Here is a 19,723-nt window from a genome sequence, read left to right as displayed (position 1 = left end):
TGAAAGTTCCACTTGCCTAACTAGAGAGCTGACAGTATAACTTTCTTGACTTGTATCAATAAAAGGAAATGTTACCATCTTAGTTTTTAAAATAAACCCTTTAGAACCAACCTTGTATTTTTCCACATTCTGCCTTTTTTCCACATTACAACAGTGACTACACTTCAAAAAGTACTTCATTGGCTGTAAAGCGCTTTGAGACGTCCGGTGGTTGTGAAAGGCGCTTTTTCAATGCAAGTCTTTCTTTCTTTCTTTCTTTTCTCTCTAGCAAGTACCGCTCTACAGATACCCGTAGTGTAAATACCCCCATGGACACCATCGGGAGTGTAATCCACACTTCTCACAGTTGAAATGCTCATTGTATTGTAAGTACTGCCACAAAAATATTATTTTTGTTATTATTTAAACATTTACACATTACAGGCACAAAGGTTTTAGCATGTAACTCGAACTCCTGTGGCTTGTACATGGGGAGTCTAAACCTATTGTAGTCTTTAGATGAAGTGGGATTAGATTGTGGGGAAAATTGGACCAGGTGTAAGATTTTTAATAAGATATGGATGTATAATATAAAATATTCAGTCCCCATTTTAAACTCATTATTATGTCCATATTTTTATATATTTTATATATTACAGATAAATAACCTACAGAAATTCAGGAAGTGGAGAGGTAGAGTTGGTTGGAGGATAGGGGTTTCTCTTCAGTACAGGCTGAGAAATGGGAGACAAAACTGAAACACCTAGGAGCCTTAGTAGATTTGACACTAAACATGTTCAACAAAACCAACAGGCTGTGGAACTACATAGCCAAAGCAGCAAGATATAAATCAGAGCAAGTAACGGTCAAACCTTATAATGCTCGGGTCAGACTGCACCTTGAATACTACATTCATTTCTGGTCATCAAAAAAACAAAGGAGACATTCAAGCACAGGAGTTGGTGCAGAGGTTGTTTTTTAATGTCAGGAGTTGAGTTATGAGAAACTTGGACTTTTCAGCCTAGACTCTTCAGTCTGAGAGATCATGTTATGGAAAAAAGATCTGTATTTAAATAGCGCCTTTCATGACCTCAGAACATCCCAAAGTGCTTTACAGCCAACAAAGTACATTTGAAGTGTAATGTGGGAAACATGGCAGCCAATTTGCGCACAGCAAGCTCCCACAAACAGTGATGAGATAATGACCAGATAATCTGTTTTTGGTAATGTTGGTTGAGGGATAAATATTGGCTAAGACATCAGGGAGAATTCCCCTGCTCTTCTTTGAATAGTGCCATGGGATCGTTTACATCCACCTGAGAGAGCAGATGGAGCCTTGGTTTAACATCTCATCTGAAAGACGGCACCTCCGGCAGTGCAGCACTCCCTCAGCACTGCACTGGAGTGTCAGCCTAGATTTTTGTGCTGAAGTCTCTGGAGTGGGCCTTGAACCCACAACTTTCTGACTCAGAGGTGAGTGTGCTACCCACTGAGCCACAGATGACCCAACATCACACTCCCATGCTAGTAGTCACATATGGAGGTAGTGAAGATTGTTAAGGGTATAGAAAAAGTAACCTAGCATATTATTTTAAATTGAACAGGAGTAGAACTAAGGGATGCAGGCACAAACTAGAATTAGCTCCCAAATAGAGGCAAAAACCCTAGAATCATTTAAGAAACAATTGATGCTACAATGTGGGGGGACATTTGAATCTCTCCAGACTCATGAATGAAGGTGGGCCAAATGATTTTCCTCATCCAGAATTATCTTGTGATCTTGTCAAAATTCCTCTCCAACACAAACCAAGCACCAGGTGATCATGGCAGGCATGAACATCACAACGCAACGATCTAGCAACTTATCCCCAATACTGGAAATCATATATCAAATCAAATCAAATCAATTTTTATTGCCATTGTTAGTGCACAAGTGCAGTACAACGAAATGTAGGCTTGCGGCTCCCGAGAGTGTACATTTAGATTAAGACATTTAAACATTCAACATACATTTGGCTTGTAATACATTAACATAAACATAACCATAATAAAGTGCATTGGCAGATGTGCAGGCTTTAGAGTTTATTTGTGGAGTTCAGTAGGATGACAGCCCTGGGAAAGAAGCTGTTCCTAAATCTGGTCGTACGGGTGCGAATGCATCTGTAGCGTCTCCCAGATGGCAGGAGGGTGAACAGACTGTGGCTGGGGTGGGTAGGGTCTTTGATGATGGACCGTGACCTCCGTAAACAGCGTTTCTGGTATATGTGCTCTATGGTCGGTAGCCGGGTGCCGGTAATGCGTTGGGCAGTTTTGACTACCCGCTGCAGGGCTTTCCGGTCATAGTAGCTACAGCTGCCATACCATACTGTGATACAGTTTGTCAGGATGCTCTCTATTGTGCAGCGGTAAAAGTTAGAGAGGATCAGGGGTGACAGGTTACATCCCTTCAGCCTCCTTAGGAAATATAGGCGCTGCTGGGCCTTCTTCACCAGAGAGGAGGTATTGAGGGACCAGGAGAGGTCTTCCGTAATGTGGACTCCAAGGAACTTAAAGCTGTCCACCCTTTCCACCACAGCCCCATTGATGTGGATGGGGGTGTGACTTCCACCTTTAAACTTCCTGAAGTCCACAATGATTTCTTTGGGTTTCTTGATGTTAAGGGCCAGGTTGTTATCGGCGCACCACTTCACGAGATGCTGGACCTCCTCCCTGTAGGCTGACTCATCGTTGTTGGTGATCTGGCCTACTACCGTGGTATCATCCGCAAACTTGATGATGGTGTTGGAACCATGAACAGCCACACAGTGTAATTGCAAGTCCATTGTGTTTTGTTAATTTTCCATTGATAAATATACACTAATGATAGACAGAAACCTTGGCACCTCTCTGTGAAAAACCTCACACTCCAGTGCTGGTAGTCACATGATTTACATTTTGAATTTGCTTTGCATTAGTATTTGCATTTTCTTGTATCTTGCACTCACTAACATCAAACGCTAGGACACTGGGAATCCCTACATTCCAGGTATTACTCAACACATGGTGTGGCGACTCAGAGGCTTATTATAAACCGTCAGCTTTGCTCTCATGTCTAATGCCATCTGTACTTGCCTTCCTCCCAACTGCGCAGTGACCATGTAGCTACAGCTACAGCTACACTCCTTATCACCTAGACTGAACAATCATTACATCTTTAGGCAAAAACCCTCACTAGGTTGAAACGATAGAAAGTATTAGAACATAATAACATAAGAAATAAGAGCAGGGGTAGGCCATACGGCCCCTCGAGCCTGCTCCACCATTCAATAAGATCATGGCTGATCATTGACCTCAACTCCACTTTCCCGCCCAATCTCCATATCCCTCGATTCTCCTGGAGCCCAAAAATCTATCGATCTCAGCCTTGAATATAATCAAAGACTCAGCATTCACAGCCCTCTGGGGCAGAGAATTCCAAAGATTCACAACCCTCGGAGTGAAGCAATTCCTCCTCATCTCAGTCTTAAATGGCCGACCCCTTATCCCGAGACTATGCCCCCGAGTTCTAGACACTCCAGCCAGGGGAAACAACCTCTCAGCATCTACCCTGTCAATCCCCTTCAGAATCACAGAAACCCCACAGTGCAGATAGAGGCCATTTCGGCCCATCGAGCCTGTACCGACACATATCCCACCCGATCCCCGTAACCCCTACACCAACACATATCCCACCCTATCCCCGTAACCCCACGTATTTAATCCCCCTAACACTAAGGGTCAATTTATCATAGCCAATCAACCTAACCCGCACATCTTTGGACTGTGGGAGGAAACCGGAGCACCCGGAGGAAACCCACGCAAACACGGGGAGAATGTGCAAACTCCACACAGACAGTCACCCGAGGCCGGATTCGAACCCAGGTTCCTGGCGCTGTGAGGCAACAGTGCTAACCACTATGCCACCGTGCCACAATCTTGTATGTTTCAATGAGATCACCTCTCATTCTTCTAAACTCCAGAGTATTATTTCAGCATTGCCTGCTAGTTTAATTTAAGTAAGTAGATTCAATAGTAACTTTCAAAAAGGGAATTGGATATATGCTTTAAAAAGGAAAAAAATGCAGGTCTATGGGGAAAGAGCAGGGGGAGTGGGACTAATTGAATAGCTCTTTCAAAGAGCTGGCACAGACGTGATGGGCCGAATGGCCTCCTCCTGTGCTGTATGATTCCATGATGCTATATGTTGTACACTAGTATATGCCAATAGAGCACAGGACCAATCCCAATAGACAACACACAATAGAGGCACTGTTTGTGCTCACTGAGAAGATGGAAATTAATTCATTTCTACTAAATTCAGCCTCTGGCTATAATGAAGTAAACGACGACTTCAATCTTAGCACTACTTGGAGTGGGCAATGGAGCCTGAGACTTCTGCTGCCCTCGGGTTTATCTCCTCACTGCTGGAGCACACACACACAGCACAATGTGTACTTTGTCATTCCTACCTTGGGACATCAGCACTAAATTACATAGAATTTACAGCACAGAAATAGGCCATTCGGCCCAACTGATCTATGCCGGTGTTTATGCTCCACGTGAGCCTCCTCCCACTCTTACTTATTTCATCTCGCCTTATCAACGTATGCTTCTATTAATTTATCCTTCATGTGCTTCATGTAGCTTCCCCTCGCCTCAACCACTCCATGCAGAGTTCGACATTCTCACCACATTAAACCATGTTTGTTGAAAAACAGGGTTGCGTTACACAATAGTTTCACTGACAGCAGTAATCAAGTCTTTGGCGAGTGATGTACACAGGCAACAGGATGCGAACTATTGCCCCCAGCCCCCAGATCAAAGGGCACAGGTGAAAACTAGCAATTAAACAGTGGCCAAACACAGAGAAAAATGTCATTTCACCTGCTCGCCCACCCAGTCATTTCTTTTAACCAGCAACACTCTTGTGCCCCGCCCAAGGTACATTCTTCATTCCTGAGCCTACAGTGATTGTCAGCAAGGCCATTCCACCAGGCAGGGTATGACAGTTGACCCTCGCCCGGACTTTTCAGCAAGGGCCAGTGGACAGCAATCTGGTGCAGGAACCCTGGCTTTCTCCTTCCCATGACTAGCCCGGGGCACTGAAACCAATCGGAGCAGCCCTGCAGCCACCTCACTTGAGACCAGCGAACTCAGTACAGATCTAGGATCCAATTTAGAAACATAGAAAAATAGGAGCAGGAGTAGGCCATTCGGCCTTTCGAGCCTGCTCCGCCATTCAATATGATCAAGGCTAATTCTCTATCTCAATACCATATTCCCGCTCTGTCCCCATACCCCTTGATGCCCTTTGTGTCTAGAACTTGGAAAGTCCCGGCGAGGGTCAACTTGCGACCCTCCTGTACTGGATGGGCCAGCTCATGAATCTAATCCCAGGCTCTAATAAGCAGTGCAGCAAGCGGTGGCTTGGATCACGATGTACCTCAACCATTAGCTTTTAATCTTTGCAGGGTAATCTGGGTCACTGCTGTTAAAATATTCTTATAATATTGTTGCATATCCATTCTTTTTGATCAATATGTAGAAGGAAGTTAATTTTTTCATAAACATGCATGTTTTTAAAAAGGATACAATCTAACTCAATTTTAAATGATCTTTCACAATTTACTTGGATCCGAAACGAACTTTCACCCAACTGAAACTTACCTGAAACAGACATAAAACGCAGCAAACCAGGCGTGGGCTCAGCATTTTGAACAAATCTCGCACTAGATTTCCCCCTTTTTTTAAAAAGAAATCGGTTGTCAATTATTTTCACGATCTCGAGCGGATGCTTATTCTTCTTTTCTTTCTAAATGAACAATAAATTCCTTGACCAAAGCAACGGCTTTTTTTCTGTTACTAATCCGTTGCGATCTGACAGAGGAACAGAGATTTATACTGAGTGCAGTTGCTTTCTCCCCTCCCCTTTCGGGGTATTTACATAGGGGATTTCCAGCCGCGATCCGATCTCAGCTCACATTCATTTTCTGGTTTTTGTGTGTTTTGGGCGTGTGGCTACTGTCAGGACCGTTATTCTCGCCAAATTACATCACCTTTCAAAAAAAGAGAAGTTAACTTCCAATTATACACAAATCATTCATTATTTGGATTTAATTAAACACGTGAAACTGACAAGTGTCTGACTTCCGGTGCCAGAATCTTTCTGTTGTTTTGCTTTTCACAAAGCAAAGTATTTTTTTAAACTTTGATTTTTTTTTCGAACCGTTGAAATGAACGAAAAGCTTTTCTTTCACAGAACGCCGCAAAGGTAACTTTTCTGGACTAATGCTCGACTAATATTGCACGCCAGTGTGTTATGTCTATCACCTCTTATGATACATTTGTTGTGGTGCACAAAAGCCAGACGTTGAATAAGCAAAGCAGCTCCGAGCCCACCTCTCCACACCCAGCACCCCCAGACTCGAACTCCTCGGTGTTCTCCAGGTCGAAATTCAACAGGCCACAGTCAATGTTTACTGATCCTTGAAATAGTTGCTCCATTGTTTGTGTGTCCCCCTCCACCTCCTTGAAATGGTTTCTTCATTGTTTGTGTACCCCCTCCCTCCACCTCAACCTCATAAAGTAACCCCGAAAAATGCAGCTACTTAGTGAGTATGTCATGGCTTCACTGCAGCACCACCAAGTGAATCCCCATCAAGTCAAACTGAAGTTTTTGGAAGTGCCGGTGTGACTGGAGCCTCCCCAAAACTGGTGATTCCAGAATCAGGGAATTCTGCGTGGTGGACATCACAGCATTGCTCCACTCCACTCTCTCTCGCCGCTAATCAAAAGGACTAACCCAAGACCTCCCCAGCCCTACACCACCATCTACCTGCCAATCCTCCCAGGAATCTCGGGTCTGTACCTGCTACCACCAAGTGGAATGCGACTTACCACTTTTGCACATTGTTTATAACTCTTAGATTTCCACTGGGCCAACAGTCCAACATAGCATATAAGATTCGGCTTTCTAGAGGTGTAACACTGCTGCATGGTGTGGTAAACCACTTTTATCGTTACACTATAGTTATCACTGTTGTATTGTTCTCACTGTTGTATCACTATACGAGGTCGCCTCTTGTCGCGCTGTTATACCTGGGCTGACCACCTCCGACTCCGCCCATGGCTCCACCTACCTGCCCAGGTATAAAGGTAGTCGACTGGCTGGTATTCCTCCTTGTTGGACCCGATCACCCACGAGGGTGGGCTTTGTTATTTAGTCAATAAAAACCTTTAGTTACGTTCCTAACTCGTCGCTTTTTATTGGACGAATTGATAGGTATATCAATTTTATTGACTAAATTTTAAAGATGTCTACTACTGGCCAGCCAGAAGCCCTCCCAGAAGCACAGCCACAGCAGCTTTCAGACACCGGGCTACACCAGCCACACCAGCCGGCTTGGCTGCAAGCCCTCAAACCACCGTACCTGGATCTAAACCCACAGGCAGCAAACTCAGCCCTCAACTTCAAACACTGGCTGGACTGCTTCGAATCCTACCTGGAAGAATCCGGCGTCCCTCAGAGATCCAAACTAAGAGTTCTGAACGCCCAAGCGAGCCCGAGAGTATACGCACTCATCCAGGACACGACTACATACGAGGCCGCTATCAACCTACTGAAACAGCAGTACCGGAGCCCGGTAAATTACATGTACACCAGGCACCTCCTAAGATCCCGCCCGCAACAGCCAGGAGAGTCTGTAGCTGAATTTTTACGGGCGCTAAGAGCACTCGGCAGGAACTGTGACTTTAAAGCGGTGACGGCTGTTGAAAATACGGAAGATAATATCCGCGATGCCTTTGTGAAAGGCCTACGGTCCGACTACTCACGGCAAAGACTGCTTGAAGCTAAAGACCTCGACCTGGACAAAGCTGAAGCCCTCGCTCTCTCCCTAGAGGTGGCCCATCAGGACCAGGAGGCGTTTTCCAGGTACTGCTCGCGACCCTGGGACTCGGGCCCGACCCCTACCGCAATACCCTTCGCAGCGCCGCCCCCGGGACCTACCTCAGCGTCGGCGTCCCGGACCCGACCGGGACCGCCACCCCCGGTACCGGCTCCGACATCGGGCACCCGCGATCGGGCCGCCGGCTGCTTCTTTTGCGGCCAGGAGAAGCACCCGAGGTCGCGCTGCCCAGCCAGGAACTCTACCTGCTCAACCTGCAGGAAGAAAGGCCACTTCTCTAAGGCCTGCAGGAGCGGATCTTCAGAGGCCAGCAGTGCCTCATGCGAACTGTGGGGGTGGCCATCTTCTTTCAAGGCAACTGAGGCCAGCATCCCCACACGTGAGTCATGGGGCGGCCATCTTTGATCAAGGCAACCGACCCCAATAGTGCCTCATGTGAGTTATGGGGGCAGCCATCTTCTCCGCCATTTTGTCCTACCTCGTGGGAGACGCCATTTTACCCACCACGCCCGACTGCCACCGGGCCCCCGGACCCGACGGCCGCCTCGCCCGCAGACGACAACGACTCGCTTACCTACACACTAGCCTCCGTCACTCTGGATCAAGCCCGCCCACACCACCTGTCCAAGTTGATGATGGACATCAAAGTAAACGGCCACGCCACGACCTGCCTGTTCGACAGCGGAAGCACGGAGAGCTTCATCCACCCAGACACGGTGAGCCACTACTCCCTCCCTGTCCTGCCAACGCGCAACCGAATCTCGATGGCATCGAGGTCCCACGCCACGGACATTAGCGGCTACTGTGTTGTGACCTTGTCGGTTAAGGGTACGGAGTATAAAAATTTTAAACTCCTCGTCCTCCCCCAGCTCTGCGCTGCCGTCCTACTAGGGCTGGACTTCCAATCCCACCTCCAAAGTGTAACCCTAGCATACGGTGGACCCCTCCCCCCACTCACAGTCGACAACCAGCGAATGTTAAACCGCCCACCGCGTAACACCTGCAGCCTATCCACCCTCAAGGTGCCGCCACCTTCCCTGTTCGCTAACCTCACCCCCGACTGCAAACCCGTCGCTACCAAGAGCAGGCGGTACAGCGCTGGGGACAGAGCCTTCATTAGCTCTGAGGTGCGGCGCCTCCTGAAAGAGGGCATTATCGAGGGGAGCAACAGCCCCTGGCGTGCCCAGGTCGTGGTCGTTAAGACCGGCGATAAAAATCGCCTGGTCATCGACTACAGCCAGACCATAAACAGATACACCCAGCTGGACGCATACCCCCTTCCCCGCATATCTGACATGGTCAATCAGATTGCACAATACCGCGTATTCTCGATCATCGACCTTAAGTCGGCCTACCACCAACTCCCTATCCACCCCGAGGACCGCCAGTACACCGCCTTCGAGGCGAATGGGCGCCTATACCACTTCCTTAGGGTCCCCTTCGGTGTCACCAACGGGGTCTCGGTCTTCCAAAGGGAGATGGACCGGATGGTTGACCAGAACGCACTGCAGGCCACATTCCCCTATCTAGATAGCATCACCATCTGCGGCCGCGACCGGCAGGACCATGACGTGAATCTGGAGAAATTCCTCCGTACGGCCCAATGGCTGAACCTCACCTACAATAAGGAGAAATGTGTGTTTAACACCTCGCGCCTTGCCATCCTTGGCTGTGTAGTAGAGAACGGACTCATCGGCCCCGACCCCGAAAGAATGCGCCCCCTCATGGAGCTACCCCTCCCCCACTGCCCTAAGGCACTTAAGAGAACCCTGGGGCTCTTCGCCTACTATGCCCAATGGATGCCCAATTATGCGGACAAAGCCAGACCCCTCATGAAGTCCACATCCTTCCCCCTCATGGAGGAAGCGTGCGCGGCCTTCTCCCTCATCAAGGGAGACATAGCCAAGGCCACAATGCACGCAGTGGATGAGTCCATCCCCTTCCAAGTGGAGAGCGATGCATCCGACTTCGCCCTAGCCGCTACCCTTAACCAGGAGGGGAGGCCGGTGGCCTTCTTCTCAAGGACCCTACAGGGCCCCGAGATCCGACACTCGTCGGTCGAGAAGGAAGCCCAGGCAATTGTGGAGGCGGTACGGCGCTGGAGGCATTACCTGGCAGGCAAACGATTTACCCTCCTCACCGACCAACGTTCGGTTGCTTTCATGTTTAATAACAAGCTGAGGGGCAAAATCAAGAATGACAAGATCTTGAGGTGGAGAATCGAGCTATCCACCTACGATTATGATATCTTGTACCGGCCAGGTAAGCTGAACGAACCCCCTGATGCTCTTTCACGAATTACATGCGCCAGCGCGCATATTGATAGACTTCAGACCCTCCACAACGACCTCTGCCACCCCGGGGTCACCAGACTTTACCATTTCATTAAGGCCCGCAACCTGACCTACTCCATCGAGGAGGTCAGGACCATGACCAGGAACTGCCAGACCTGCGCCGAGTGCAAACCGCACTTCTATAGGCCGGACAGAGCAAGCCTGATCAAGGCCACCCGCCCCTTCGAGCGCCTGAGCATCGACTTTAAGGGGCCTCTACCGTCATCTGACCGCAATGTGTACTTCCTCAACATCGTTGATGAGTACTCCCGTTTCCCTTTTGCCTTCCCCTGCCCAGACATGACCAGTACCACGGTCATCAAGTGCCTGAACGACCTCTTCGCCTTGTTCGGGTTCCCGAACTATATACATAGTGACCGGGGCTCCTCCTTCATGAGCGAGGAACTCCGTCAGTTCCTACTAGCGAGAGGTATTGCAGCAAGTAGGACCACCAGCTACAACCCCCGAGGGAACGGCCAGGTGGAAAGAGAGAATGCGACGGTATGGAAGGCCGTCCTCTTAGCCTTAAAGTCTAAGGGCCTCCCAACCTCCCGCTGGCAGGAAGTCCTCCCGACAGCGCTGCACTCCATCCGGTCACTACTTTGCACTGCCGTTAACGCCACCCCCCATGAACGAATGTTTGTTTTCCCCAGGAAGTCGACTACGGGAACCACTCTACCAACCTGGCTGACCTCTCCGGGGCCCGTCTTGCTGCGAAAGCACGTGAGGGCCCATAAAATGGACCCCCTGGTCGAGAGGGTGAACCTCCTGCACGCCAACCCCCAGTACGCCTACGTGGCTTACCCAGACGGGCGGGAGGACACTGTCTCCTTACGAGACCTCGCACCCTCGGGCACTCCGGAGACACCACCTTTACCCCCCCCCCACCCCCCCCCCCATTCCAGCCCAGGTAGACGGCATGCCGGAACCCCACGAGCCTTCGCCGACCACGCAGACACCAGCATTAACACCGGATAATGCAGCACCGCCGCTGCGACGATCGGAGAGGCTCACGAGGCCTCCGGACAGACTGACATACCAGAACTGGTAGTACACTTCACCCCGCCGGACTCAAATCTAAACAAGGGGTGAATGTGGTAAACCACTTTTATCGTTCACTATCGTTACACTATAGTTCTCACTGTTCTCACTGTTGTATCACTATACGAGGTCGCCTCTTGTCGCGCTGTTATACCTGGGCTGACCACCTCCGACTCCGCCCATGGCTCCACCTACCTGCCCAGGTATAAAGGTAGTCGACTGGCTGGTATTCCTCCTTGTTGGACCCGATCACCCACGAGGGTGGGCTCTGTTATTTAGTCAATAAAAACCTTTAGTTACGTTCCTAACTCGTCGCTTTTTATTGGACGAATTGATAGGTATATCACATGGCTCAGTATTAAAGTTTTACATCAGGTGCAAAAAAATGTCTATTAGGAATAGAATCATAGAACAGTACAGAAAGAGGCCATTCGGCCCATCGAGTCTGCGCCGATTTTTTCGAAGAGCAATCCAGTTAGTCCCACTCCCCAGCTCTTCCCCATATCCCTGCAATTCTTTTCCTTCAAGTATTTATCCAATTCCCCTTTGAAGGCTACTATTGAATCTGTATCCATCACCCTATCTGGCAGTACATTCCAAATCCTAACCATTCTGTGCGTAATAAAGTTTTCCCTCATGTCGCCTCTGGTTCTTTTGCCAACCACCTTAAATTTATGCCCTCTGGTTATCGACCCTTAAGCCATTGGAAACTGTTTCTTTTTATTTGCTCTATCTAAATCCTTCATAATTTTAAACACCTCTATCAAATCTCCTCTTAGCCTTCTCTGCTTCAAGGAGAACAGCAGGCATGAATAAATGTCCTGTAGGACAATAAAGAAAATCCTTTCACTGGCCACAGTGCTTTCTCATCCACCCCAGTATATATCTTAACAAACCAAATTTATAATATATAATACATAAAAAAATGTAATTGTTCATAGAACAAACACGCATCCATAACCTCCCCTCCAACAACCTTCTCCCTCTCTTCCATAAACATTAAACAACATCTCACCAAGCTCTCAGCTCTTATGTATAGACCCCCCTTACTTCAACATCTCTGCATGCTCAGTTTGCTTATCATCTTTACAGCCCTGCTATAATTGCCCCAATATAAAATTAAAATTGCAGACATGCATGTGTGCTTCTCCTAGCTAATACACTGCCAATCCCAGTATCCATGCACAACAGGTAACATTCGCGCCACACAAGTGCTAGGCAATGACTATCTCCAACAAGCGAACGTCTAACCACCGCCCCATGACATTCAATGGCATTAGCATCACCGAATCCCCCACCATCAACATCCTGGGGGTCACCATTGACTAGAAACTTAACTGGACTAGCCACATAAATACTGTAGCAACAAGAGCAGGTCAGAGGCCAGGTATTCTGTGGCGAGTGTCTCACCTCCTGACTTCCCAAAGCCTTTCCACCATCCACAAGGCACAAGTCAGGAGTATGATGGAATACTCTCCACCTGCCTGAATGAGTGCAGCTCCAACAACACTCAAGAAGCTCAACACCATCCAGGACAAAGCAGCCTGCTTGATTGGCACCCCATCCACCACTTTAAACATTCACTCCCTCCACCACTGGCGTACCATGGCTGCAGTGTGTACCATCTGCAAGATGCACTGCAGCAACTCGCCAAGGCCTCTTCGGCAGCACCTCTCAAACCCGCGAACTCTACCACCACCTCCAAGTTCTCCTCCAAGTCACACACCATCCTGACTTGGAAGTATGTTGCCGTTCCTTTATCGTCACTTGGTCAAAATCCTGGAACTCCCTCCCTAACAACACTTCCTCCCTTGCCAGCGAAGCCCACATTCCATGAACGAATAAAAAAAAAACAGAAACCATGTTTTTTTTACATTCTCGGGAAATGGACATTGCTGACAAGATGAGCATTTATTGCCCATCTGTAGTTTCCCTTGAGAACCGCTACAGTCCATGTGGTGAAGGTACTCCCACAGTACTGTTAGGTAGGGAGTTCCAGGATTTTGACCCAGTGACGATGACGCACAATGCCAAATGGTTTGCATTAAAAAAAAACTAGCATCTAAACTTAGCTACAGATTGATATAAAATTATATAGTTTATAAATTCTTGTAACTTGAACTGATCTCTGCTCATCACACTTGTCTGCAAATCAATGTTGACTCTAATCGACATGTAAGTTACAAATGCAGTTTGTTTTCCCAATCCAACCTCCCAATTTGTAATCACCTGGTTTATTATATAATATTGCATTTTATCCACATATTATAATCCTCATTCTCTTTTAAAACACCATATCCTCTGATTCACCATGAGCAATTCCACAGAATATCCACCAGTATTATATAACAATCCATTTTAAAGTGGTAGAACACTCCTGTACATCAATATATCATTAAAACCCTATGTATGGTACACACCTTTTTTCCACAAATCTTACTTCATCTTGTCATGATTTTTGTCACACTTTTGTGTTAACATTTACCAGGCAGGCTCGAGGGGCCGCATGGCCTACTCCTGCTCCTATTTCTTATTGCAAATTGCTATGTTAACATTTCCCATTCAATTTTACATGTGTGGCCTATCATTATCATCTCAACAACCAGTGAAAATAACACACCGTTTTACAGAGGCATAACACATGGTTAGATAGAGGGGTTTATGATGGGGCTAAAGTGGCAGAGTACCTGCTTAAGGACTGGTCAAGAAGGCAAGAGCCCATGGGATCCAGGGCAATTTGGCACATTGGATCCAAAATTGGCTTAGTGGCAGGAGGCAGAGGGTGATGGTCAAAGGTTGTTTTTGTGACTGGAAGCCTGTGTCCAGTGGTGTACCGCAGAGCTCGGTGCTGGGTCCTTTGCTGTTTGTAGTGTACATTAATGATTTAGATATGAATGTAGGAGGTATGATCAGTAAGTTCGCAGATCACATGAAAATTGGTGGAGTGGTAAATAGCGAGCAGGGAAGCCTCAGGCTAAAGGACGATATAAACAAATGGTTAGATGGGCAAAATAGTGGCAAATTGAATTTAACCCTGAAAATTGTGAGGTGATGCATTTTGGGAGGACTAACAAGGCAAGGGAATGCACAATGAATGGTAGGATCCTTGGAAGGATAGGGGATCAGAGGGACCTTGGTGTGCATGTACATAGATCCCTGAAGGCAGCAGGACAGGTAGATAAGGTGGTTAAAAAGGCATACTTGCCTTCATTAGCCGAGGCATAGAATATAAGAGCAGGGAGGTTATGATGGAGCTGTACAAAACACTAGTTAGCCCACAGCTGGAATACTGTGTGCAGTTCTGGTCGCCACACTATAGGAAGGATGAGGGTGCAGAGGAGATTCACCAGGATGTTACCTGGGCTGGAGCGCTTCAGCTATGAAGAGAGACTGGACAGGCTGGGGTGGTTTTCCTTAGAGCAGAGAAGGCTGAGGGGGAAACCTGATTGAGGTGTACAAAATTATGAGGGGCATAGATAGGGTAGATAAAAAGGAACTTTTCCCCTTAGTAGAGGGGTCAATAATCAGGGGGCATAGTTTCAAGGTAAGGGGCAGGAGGTTTAGAGGGTGGTTGGAATCTGGAACTCACTGCCTGAAAGGGTGGTAGAGGCAGGAACCTTCACAACATTCAAGAAGCATTTAGATGAGCACTTGAAACGCAATAGCATACAAGGCTACGGACCAAGTGCTGGAAAATGGGATTAGAATAGACAGGGCTTGATGGCCGACGTGGACACGATGGTTCGAAGGGCCTCTTTCTGTGCTGTATAACTCTATGATTTTAATAACATATCAAAACTTCAAGCATTACAAAAAGGTGCAACAAAAAGCTGTTTATTCAGGTTTGTTCGTAAAAAAAAGTGAGACTGTATACCGCTTTAATGTGATTAACAAGTCAGACTTGGCATATTTGCACCTTGGCAATAAAACCTGATTTACAGACCACCTGGCAGCACAATACAATTCTTTTTACAAACTGTGGTGTGGGAAAATGTTTCGTTCAGGGCTCTGGAAAATCCCACTGCTCCCTTTATCTGCTGCAATTTACTGGATGCATATGATCCGCGTAAATTCCAGGGGATTTTCTGGAACGGAGTGACTGTTGTCAACGAACCGAAAGCTAGTGCGCACACCAACAACCGGAATCATGATGTTTCTGCATTTTTTTTAAAAAGCAGCGACTCCTGCGGCGACCTGGCGTCGTGCGCGAAACTACAGCTCCCGTAGTGCTCGGCGCTCCGCCCGCAGCCAAGTGCCTGCGCCGTAAACTCTGGCGGGAGTTGTAGTCCAGCGCCAGGCCGATCCGGCTCAGCGCGACGACAGAGAGAACTACAGCTCCCAGCGTGCGCGGTGGGAGGCCGTACATGCGCGGTGAGGCTTGTCTAACTTTAAACGGCCGCCATCTTTCAGCTAGAGGGGATAGCGGGGGAGGCTGTTGTCGGTTTTGCGTTGTGGGTTACGGTGAGTATCGGGGAGGGGGGTGCTGACAGCAGTCGCCGGTGGCGGCCGGCGATCTTTTAATCCCTTCGGACGCGGCCGGAGCGCGGTGTGGGGTGGAAGGAGCCTGAGAGAGGCGGTTGTGTGTGTGTGTACAGGGGGGATGGAGTGAGGAGAGGAGCTGCGCCTCCCTCTCTGCCCATTCTCCTCAGTGACAGGTGCGCACAGGCAGCGCTCTGCTGCTGCGGGCCTCTCACCTGGACCAGCCCAGCTCGCCGAGTGACATTCCCCATTCACCTGCTACAATGTGCAAGAAGGGAGGGGGGACGTCACCCTCAGTATCTTCCACAATGGTGCTTAATGGGCTGCTGCCAAATACTGTGGATTAAAAAAAAATGTTGCGTGAAAAAAATGGAAAACGTCGGTAGATTGCGACCCTTGTGTGGTGAAAAAAAAACATTTTACAGTCACAGGTCACGTTAGACTGCTGCAGAGAAAGAATATGACTGACTAGGAGTAGTGGTGTACTACAGATGTAATACATGTATGTGTGATTCCAGCTGAGTAGGTTGAGATACAGTACAAACCCCAGATCCATGGGGCACCTCTGTACTTCAAGTTTTTCCTACATCTCCCATTCATTTTCTTTTGTAACTTATACAGTGTTTTCCCTTTTCCCACTCCTGCTTGGTAATTAGCTAGTGATGTCTCTTGCTGCAGCATCGAGAGAGGTTGGCAATGAAGAACATTTGGTGTGTATGATTACATAAAGGCTGCAAAATGACAAATCTGTAAATTTGACTTAAGAATGTGTACTTTACAGGATAATCTGAAATTCACTGACAAAATGCACCCTGTGCATGTAATAATGTATGATGTAGGATACCTTGTGAGTGCCTTGAACTGTGAAAATTAAGTTCCCAAGCATCTGTCGTTCTGTGTGGTGTGGGTTTCATTTCTGAAAAGAATGTGAAAATGCAATGGGAAATGTGGGCTAGTGGCATCCAGCAGTGTCTGCTGAATGCGGTTTGTGGGATCATTGGACTCCTTGAAGATTATCACAACCATTCTGAAGATTAGAGTTTTGATTGTTGGAAGAGTGTTCGGAGGGTTGTTTTGTTTGTTATAGTTTAGTTACTTAGTAAACACTATTAAAATGCTCTTACAAAATCAGTGGATCTGAATTTTCCAAACGTTACAGATGTATATTAGATGGATATAGTTATTCAGGAGTACCAGAGGCAAAATTCCCTTAAATAAGGCACTTTAATAGCAGGATTATATTTTCTTGTGTCCTTAAACTGACAGGTACATTACGAAATAAGTGATTTTTTCTTAGTGTATATATTTCAGAAATAAGGGTAGGTTCTACCTTTGTCCCCCAGGGAGGGCACTTCTTAAAAATGTCTTGAGTATTAATGCACTTCTAACCCAGGTGGTCCCATCTTCCTCCAGAGCAGTTGAAGTGAGAGACATGATAATGAGCAGCTGCAGCCATCACTGCAATTTGCTGTCTAGAAAAATTGGGTATGGCTGAAGGTGGCCAGGGATTAGTAGTCTTTGGCTGTTAAGCATGTGGACATTTTAAATGACTTTGGCAGGGTAGTAGGAATGTGCATCTGCTTGATATGAAAAGATTTTTTTAAAAATCAGAAGTACTGTAAACTCTTATCCGGTTCCCATGGGACCAGGATGGTGCCGGTTGATGATAAAGTTCTGGATAACAGAGAGGTATACCTACCAAGGCAATTTTTAACACAAACAAAAATAAAAACCACTGACTAACTCGGACTCGGCAAAACGAGTGCTGGATGGATTCGGCAAGATTACTGGTTATCTATTTGCCGGTTATTAAAGTATTCCGGATGATTAAGTGCCGTTTAAACAAGAGTTTACTGTAGTAGAATTGCATTGTTGGTGATTCTACCAGTAGCGCTGACAATTAATGGGAGTTGGGTGGCGCAGTAGGTTTGTCATTCGTTTCATCCTTACTACCTGGGTTCAAATCTAGCTCAGACCTGATGAGAAACTCTCCTGTCTGTTGGCATTGAGGGTCCTATGTAGAAATGAGTTTCAGCAGTCTCAACCCGATTCTTGGGGAATAGGCCACCAAATTATCCCTCATGCACCACTAATTGGCAGTGAATTGTGATATCACTCGAGGTGTCATGGGATAGTTCATCCAGGAAGTAGAATATGTTGATTTTTGTAATGGGTTGGCAGAGTATAGGAAACATTACCTCAACTGAGCGTGCTGTACTTTATCTGGGAGTGTTTGATGTTGGCTGAGAGTCTGGAATGTTCCATCTTTCAGCACTAAAATCCATATCTTGATGTGCAACAAAAAAGCTGCTGAAGGAATAGTGCTCAGTAGATTAGAACTCTCAGTTCCTCCATTTCTGGCCTCTTGTGCATTTCCTGCCCCACCAGTGGTAGCTGTGCCTTCAGCTTTCTAGGCCCAAGTTCTGGAATCCCTTCCCTAAACCTCTCTGTCTCTGTACCTCACTCTTTTCTTTTAAGACACTCCTTAAAACCTACCTCTGTCCTAATGTTGTCTCCTTCGGCTCAGTGTCAATTTTTGTCTGGTTATGCTCCTGTGAAGTGCCTTGGGATATCTTGCTACATTAAAGGCGCTATATAAATGCAAGTTGTTGTAGATGAAACAATGCATTTGGATTTTACTTTAGCTAAGAAGACATTGAAGTAGGACAACGGGAGTCTTAACAATAAAATGTGTTTAGAATTTTTCAGGATATAATCGTATCCTGAAAACAAAATGATTCCGCTAATGTCACAAAGTAACCCTGCTGAATTCTTTCCTTCCTTCCTCTTCGGACAAAATCAACAATTAGACCTGTGAAAGACCAGAATTTACTACCAAAACTTACAGGAAAAATGTATGGGAGTTTTTCTTATGAATTGAAAGCTGCTGGTTGAACAGTGCACCAGAAATTCCACTGAGCAGTACAGGCAAGAGTCGGAAGTCTTGCGGGCATTCCCCACTTCTGCAGGCTCTGACTTCCTGAATTAATTTACTGTCATTACCTAAGCTATGAAGAAATTCCTTGAAGTATGAAATTAAAATTCAGTCTTGACCAGTGCTGTACCGTGGGTTTTTCTTGGCTAATTCTCTCTCCTGTTCTCCCCCTCCGAAGGCCCTGGCTGCTACCAGGGTATGGTTCTATGGGTGTCTGCAGCCCTTCAGTACTTTCCCATGGGGCAATTCTTTGCATGTAAACTGAGGCAGTGAATGTTCACACACCATTTTCTGTGAAGGGCATGGCAAACATGCCCGATCTTGTTCTTGGCTATTTTATCGTGAGGTGCTGCAGTCATATCCTATCCTTGCCTGATGTCCTCACACTTGCATTTCTAATGAGTGTGACTGGAAAGTGATCAGGAGTGATGGCCCTGACTCCGAGGTTCTGAGGCAGATTGTAGTACCCCTATTGCCACCCAACTGACAATGATGTAACTTGCCATAGACTAGGAATAGAATAAGAAGCTTGTGGTCTGTATGGCTTAATACAACAGTGGCAGTTCCTGTACTGAGTAGTCCATTATGGAATCAATTTGGTAGTGAGTACATTTTCTTTATGAAGCATTCCTTTTTTCTCAGGAATTGCTTTTATGTGGCTCTAAGACCGTGCTGTTAACAGTGGGTTAAAAGCCTGACTGAGGTGTGATTCCATATGGCCATTTTTCTGGAGTGCATCGAGTATCAGCAGGCTATTTGGCCTGGCAAATCATTGCAGCTGCATGTGTTTCTGTCTCCCCTGATGTCTGTGCATGTACAGTTTCCAACAGAAATCACTGAATCGCAAACAAGAATGGGAACATTAGCTGATTATTCCCCCTCCTTCCCTAACAGTGCTAAGACCAATTTACCCATTAGCCAGTTGATACCAGCTAACGTGGCACAGACTGGGAATTGTGCCTGGGACTTTCCTGATATGGATTGCGTAGTTGCTACTACCTTTATCAACTGAGCCAATGGGGAGCCAAGTA

General features: G+C 46.9%; 2 protein-coding genes across 3 annotated transcripts in view; one reads left to right on the top strand and one right to left on the bottom strand.

Moving 5' to 3' along the window:
- The window catches only part of LOC147108551 (tumor necrosis factor receptor superfamily member 5-like), a 42,476-nt gene extending 36,441 nt beyond the window's left edge, over positions 1–6,035 (bottom strand). Inside the window, exon 1 of the mRNA XM_086005230.1 lies at positions 5,665–6,035. Within this exon, the coding sequence (XP_085861356.1) occupies positions 5,665–5,709 (45 nt within the window). The 5' untranslated portion in view covers positions 5,710–6,035. The remainder of the gene's footprint in view (positions 1–5,664) is intronic.
- A 9,467-nt stretch (positions 6,036–15,502) lies between these two features.
- Positions 15,503–19,723, top strand: part of LOC147108550 (AP-1 complex subunit gamma-1-like) — a 145,037-nt gene continuing 140,816 nt past the window's right edge. The window contains exon 1 of one of the 2 annotated variants that reach the window (XM_086005229.1): positions 15,503–15,649. The gene's annotated coding sequence lies outside the window, so the exon portion shown is untranslated. The other variant, XM_086005228.1, reaches the window with a different exon arrangement.

The sequence above is a fragment of the Somniosus microcephalus genome, chromosome 13 (genome assembly GCF_052327205.1).
Source record: "Somniosus microcephalus isolate GS21.2 chromosome 13, FLI_Smic_1.0, whole genome shotgun sequence".
NCBI classification, from domain to species: Eukaryota; Metazoa; Chordata; class Chondrichthyes; order Squaliformes; family Somniosidae; genus Somniosus; species Somniosus microcephalus.
This window is presented reverse-complemented; position numbering and strand designations above follow the sequence as displayed.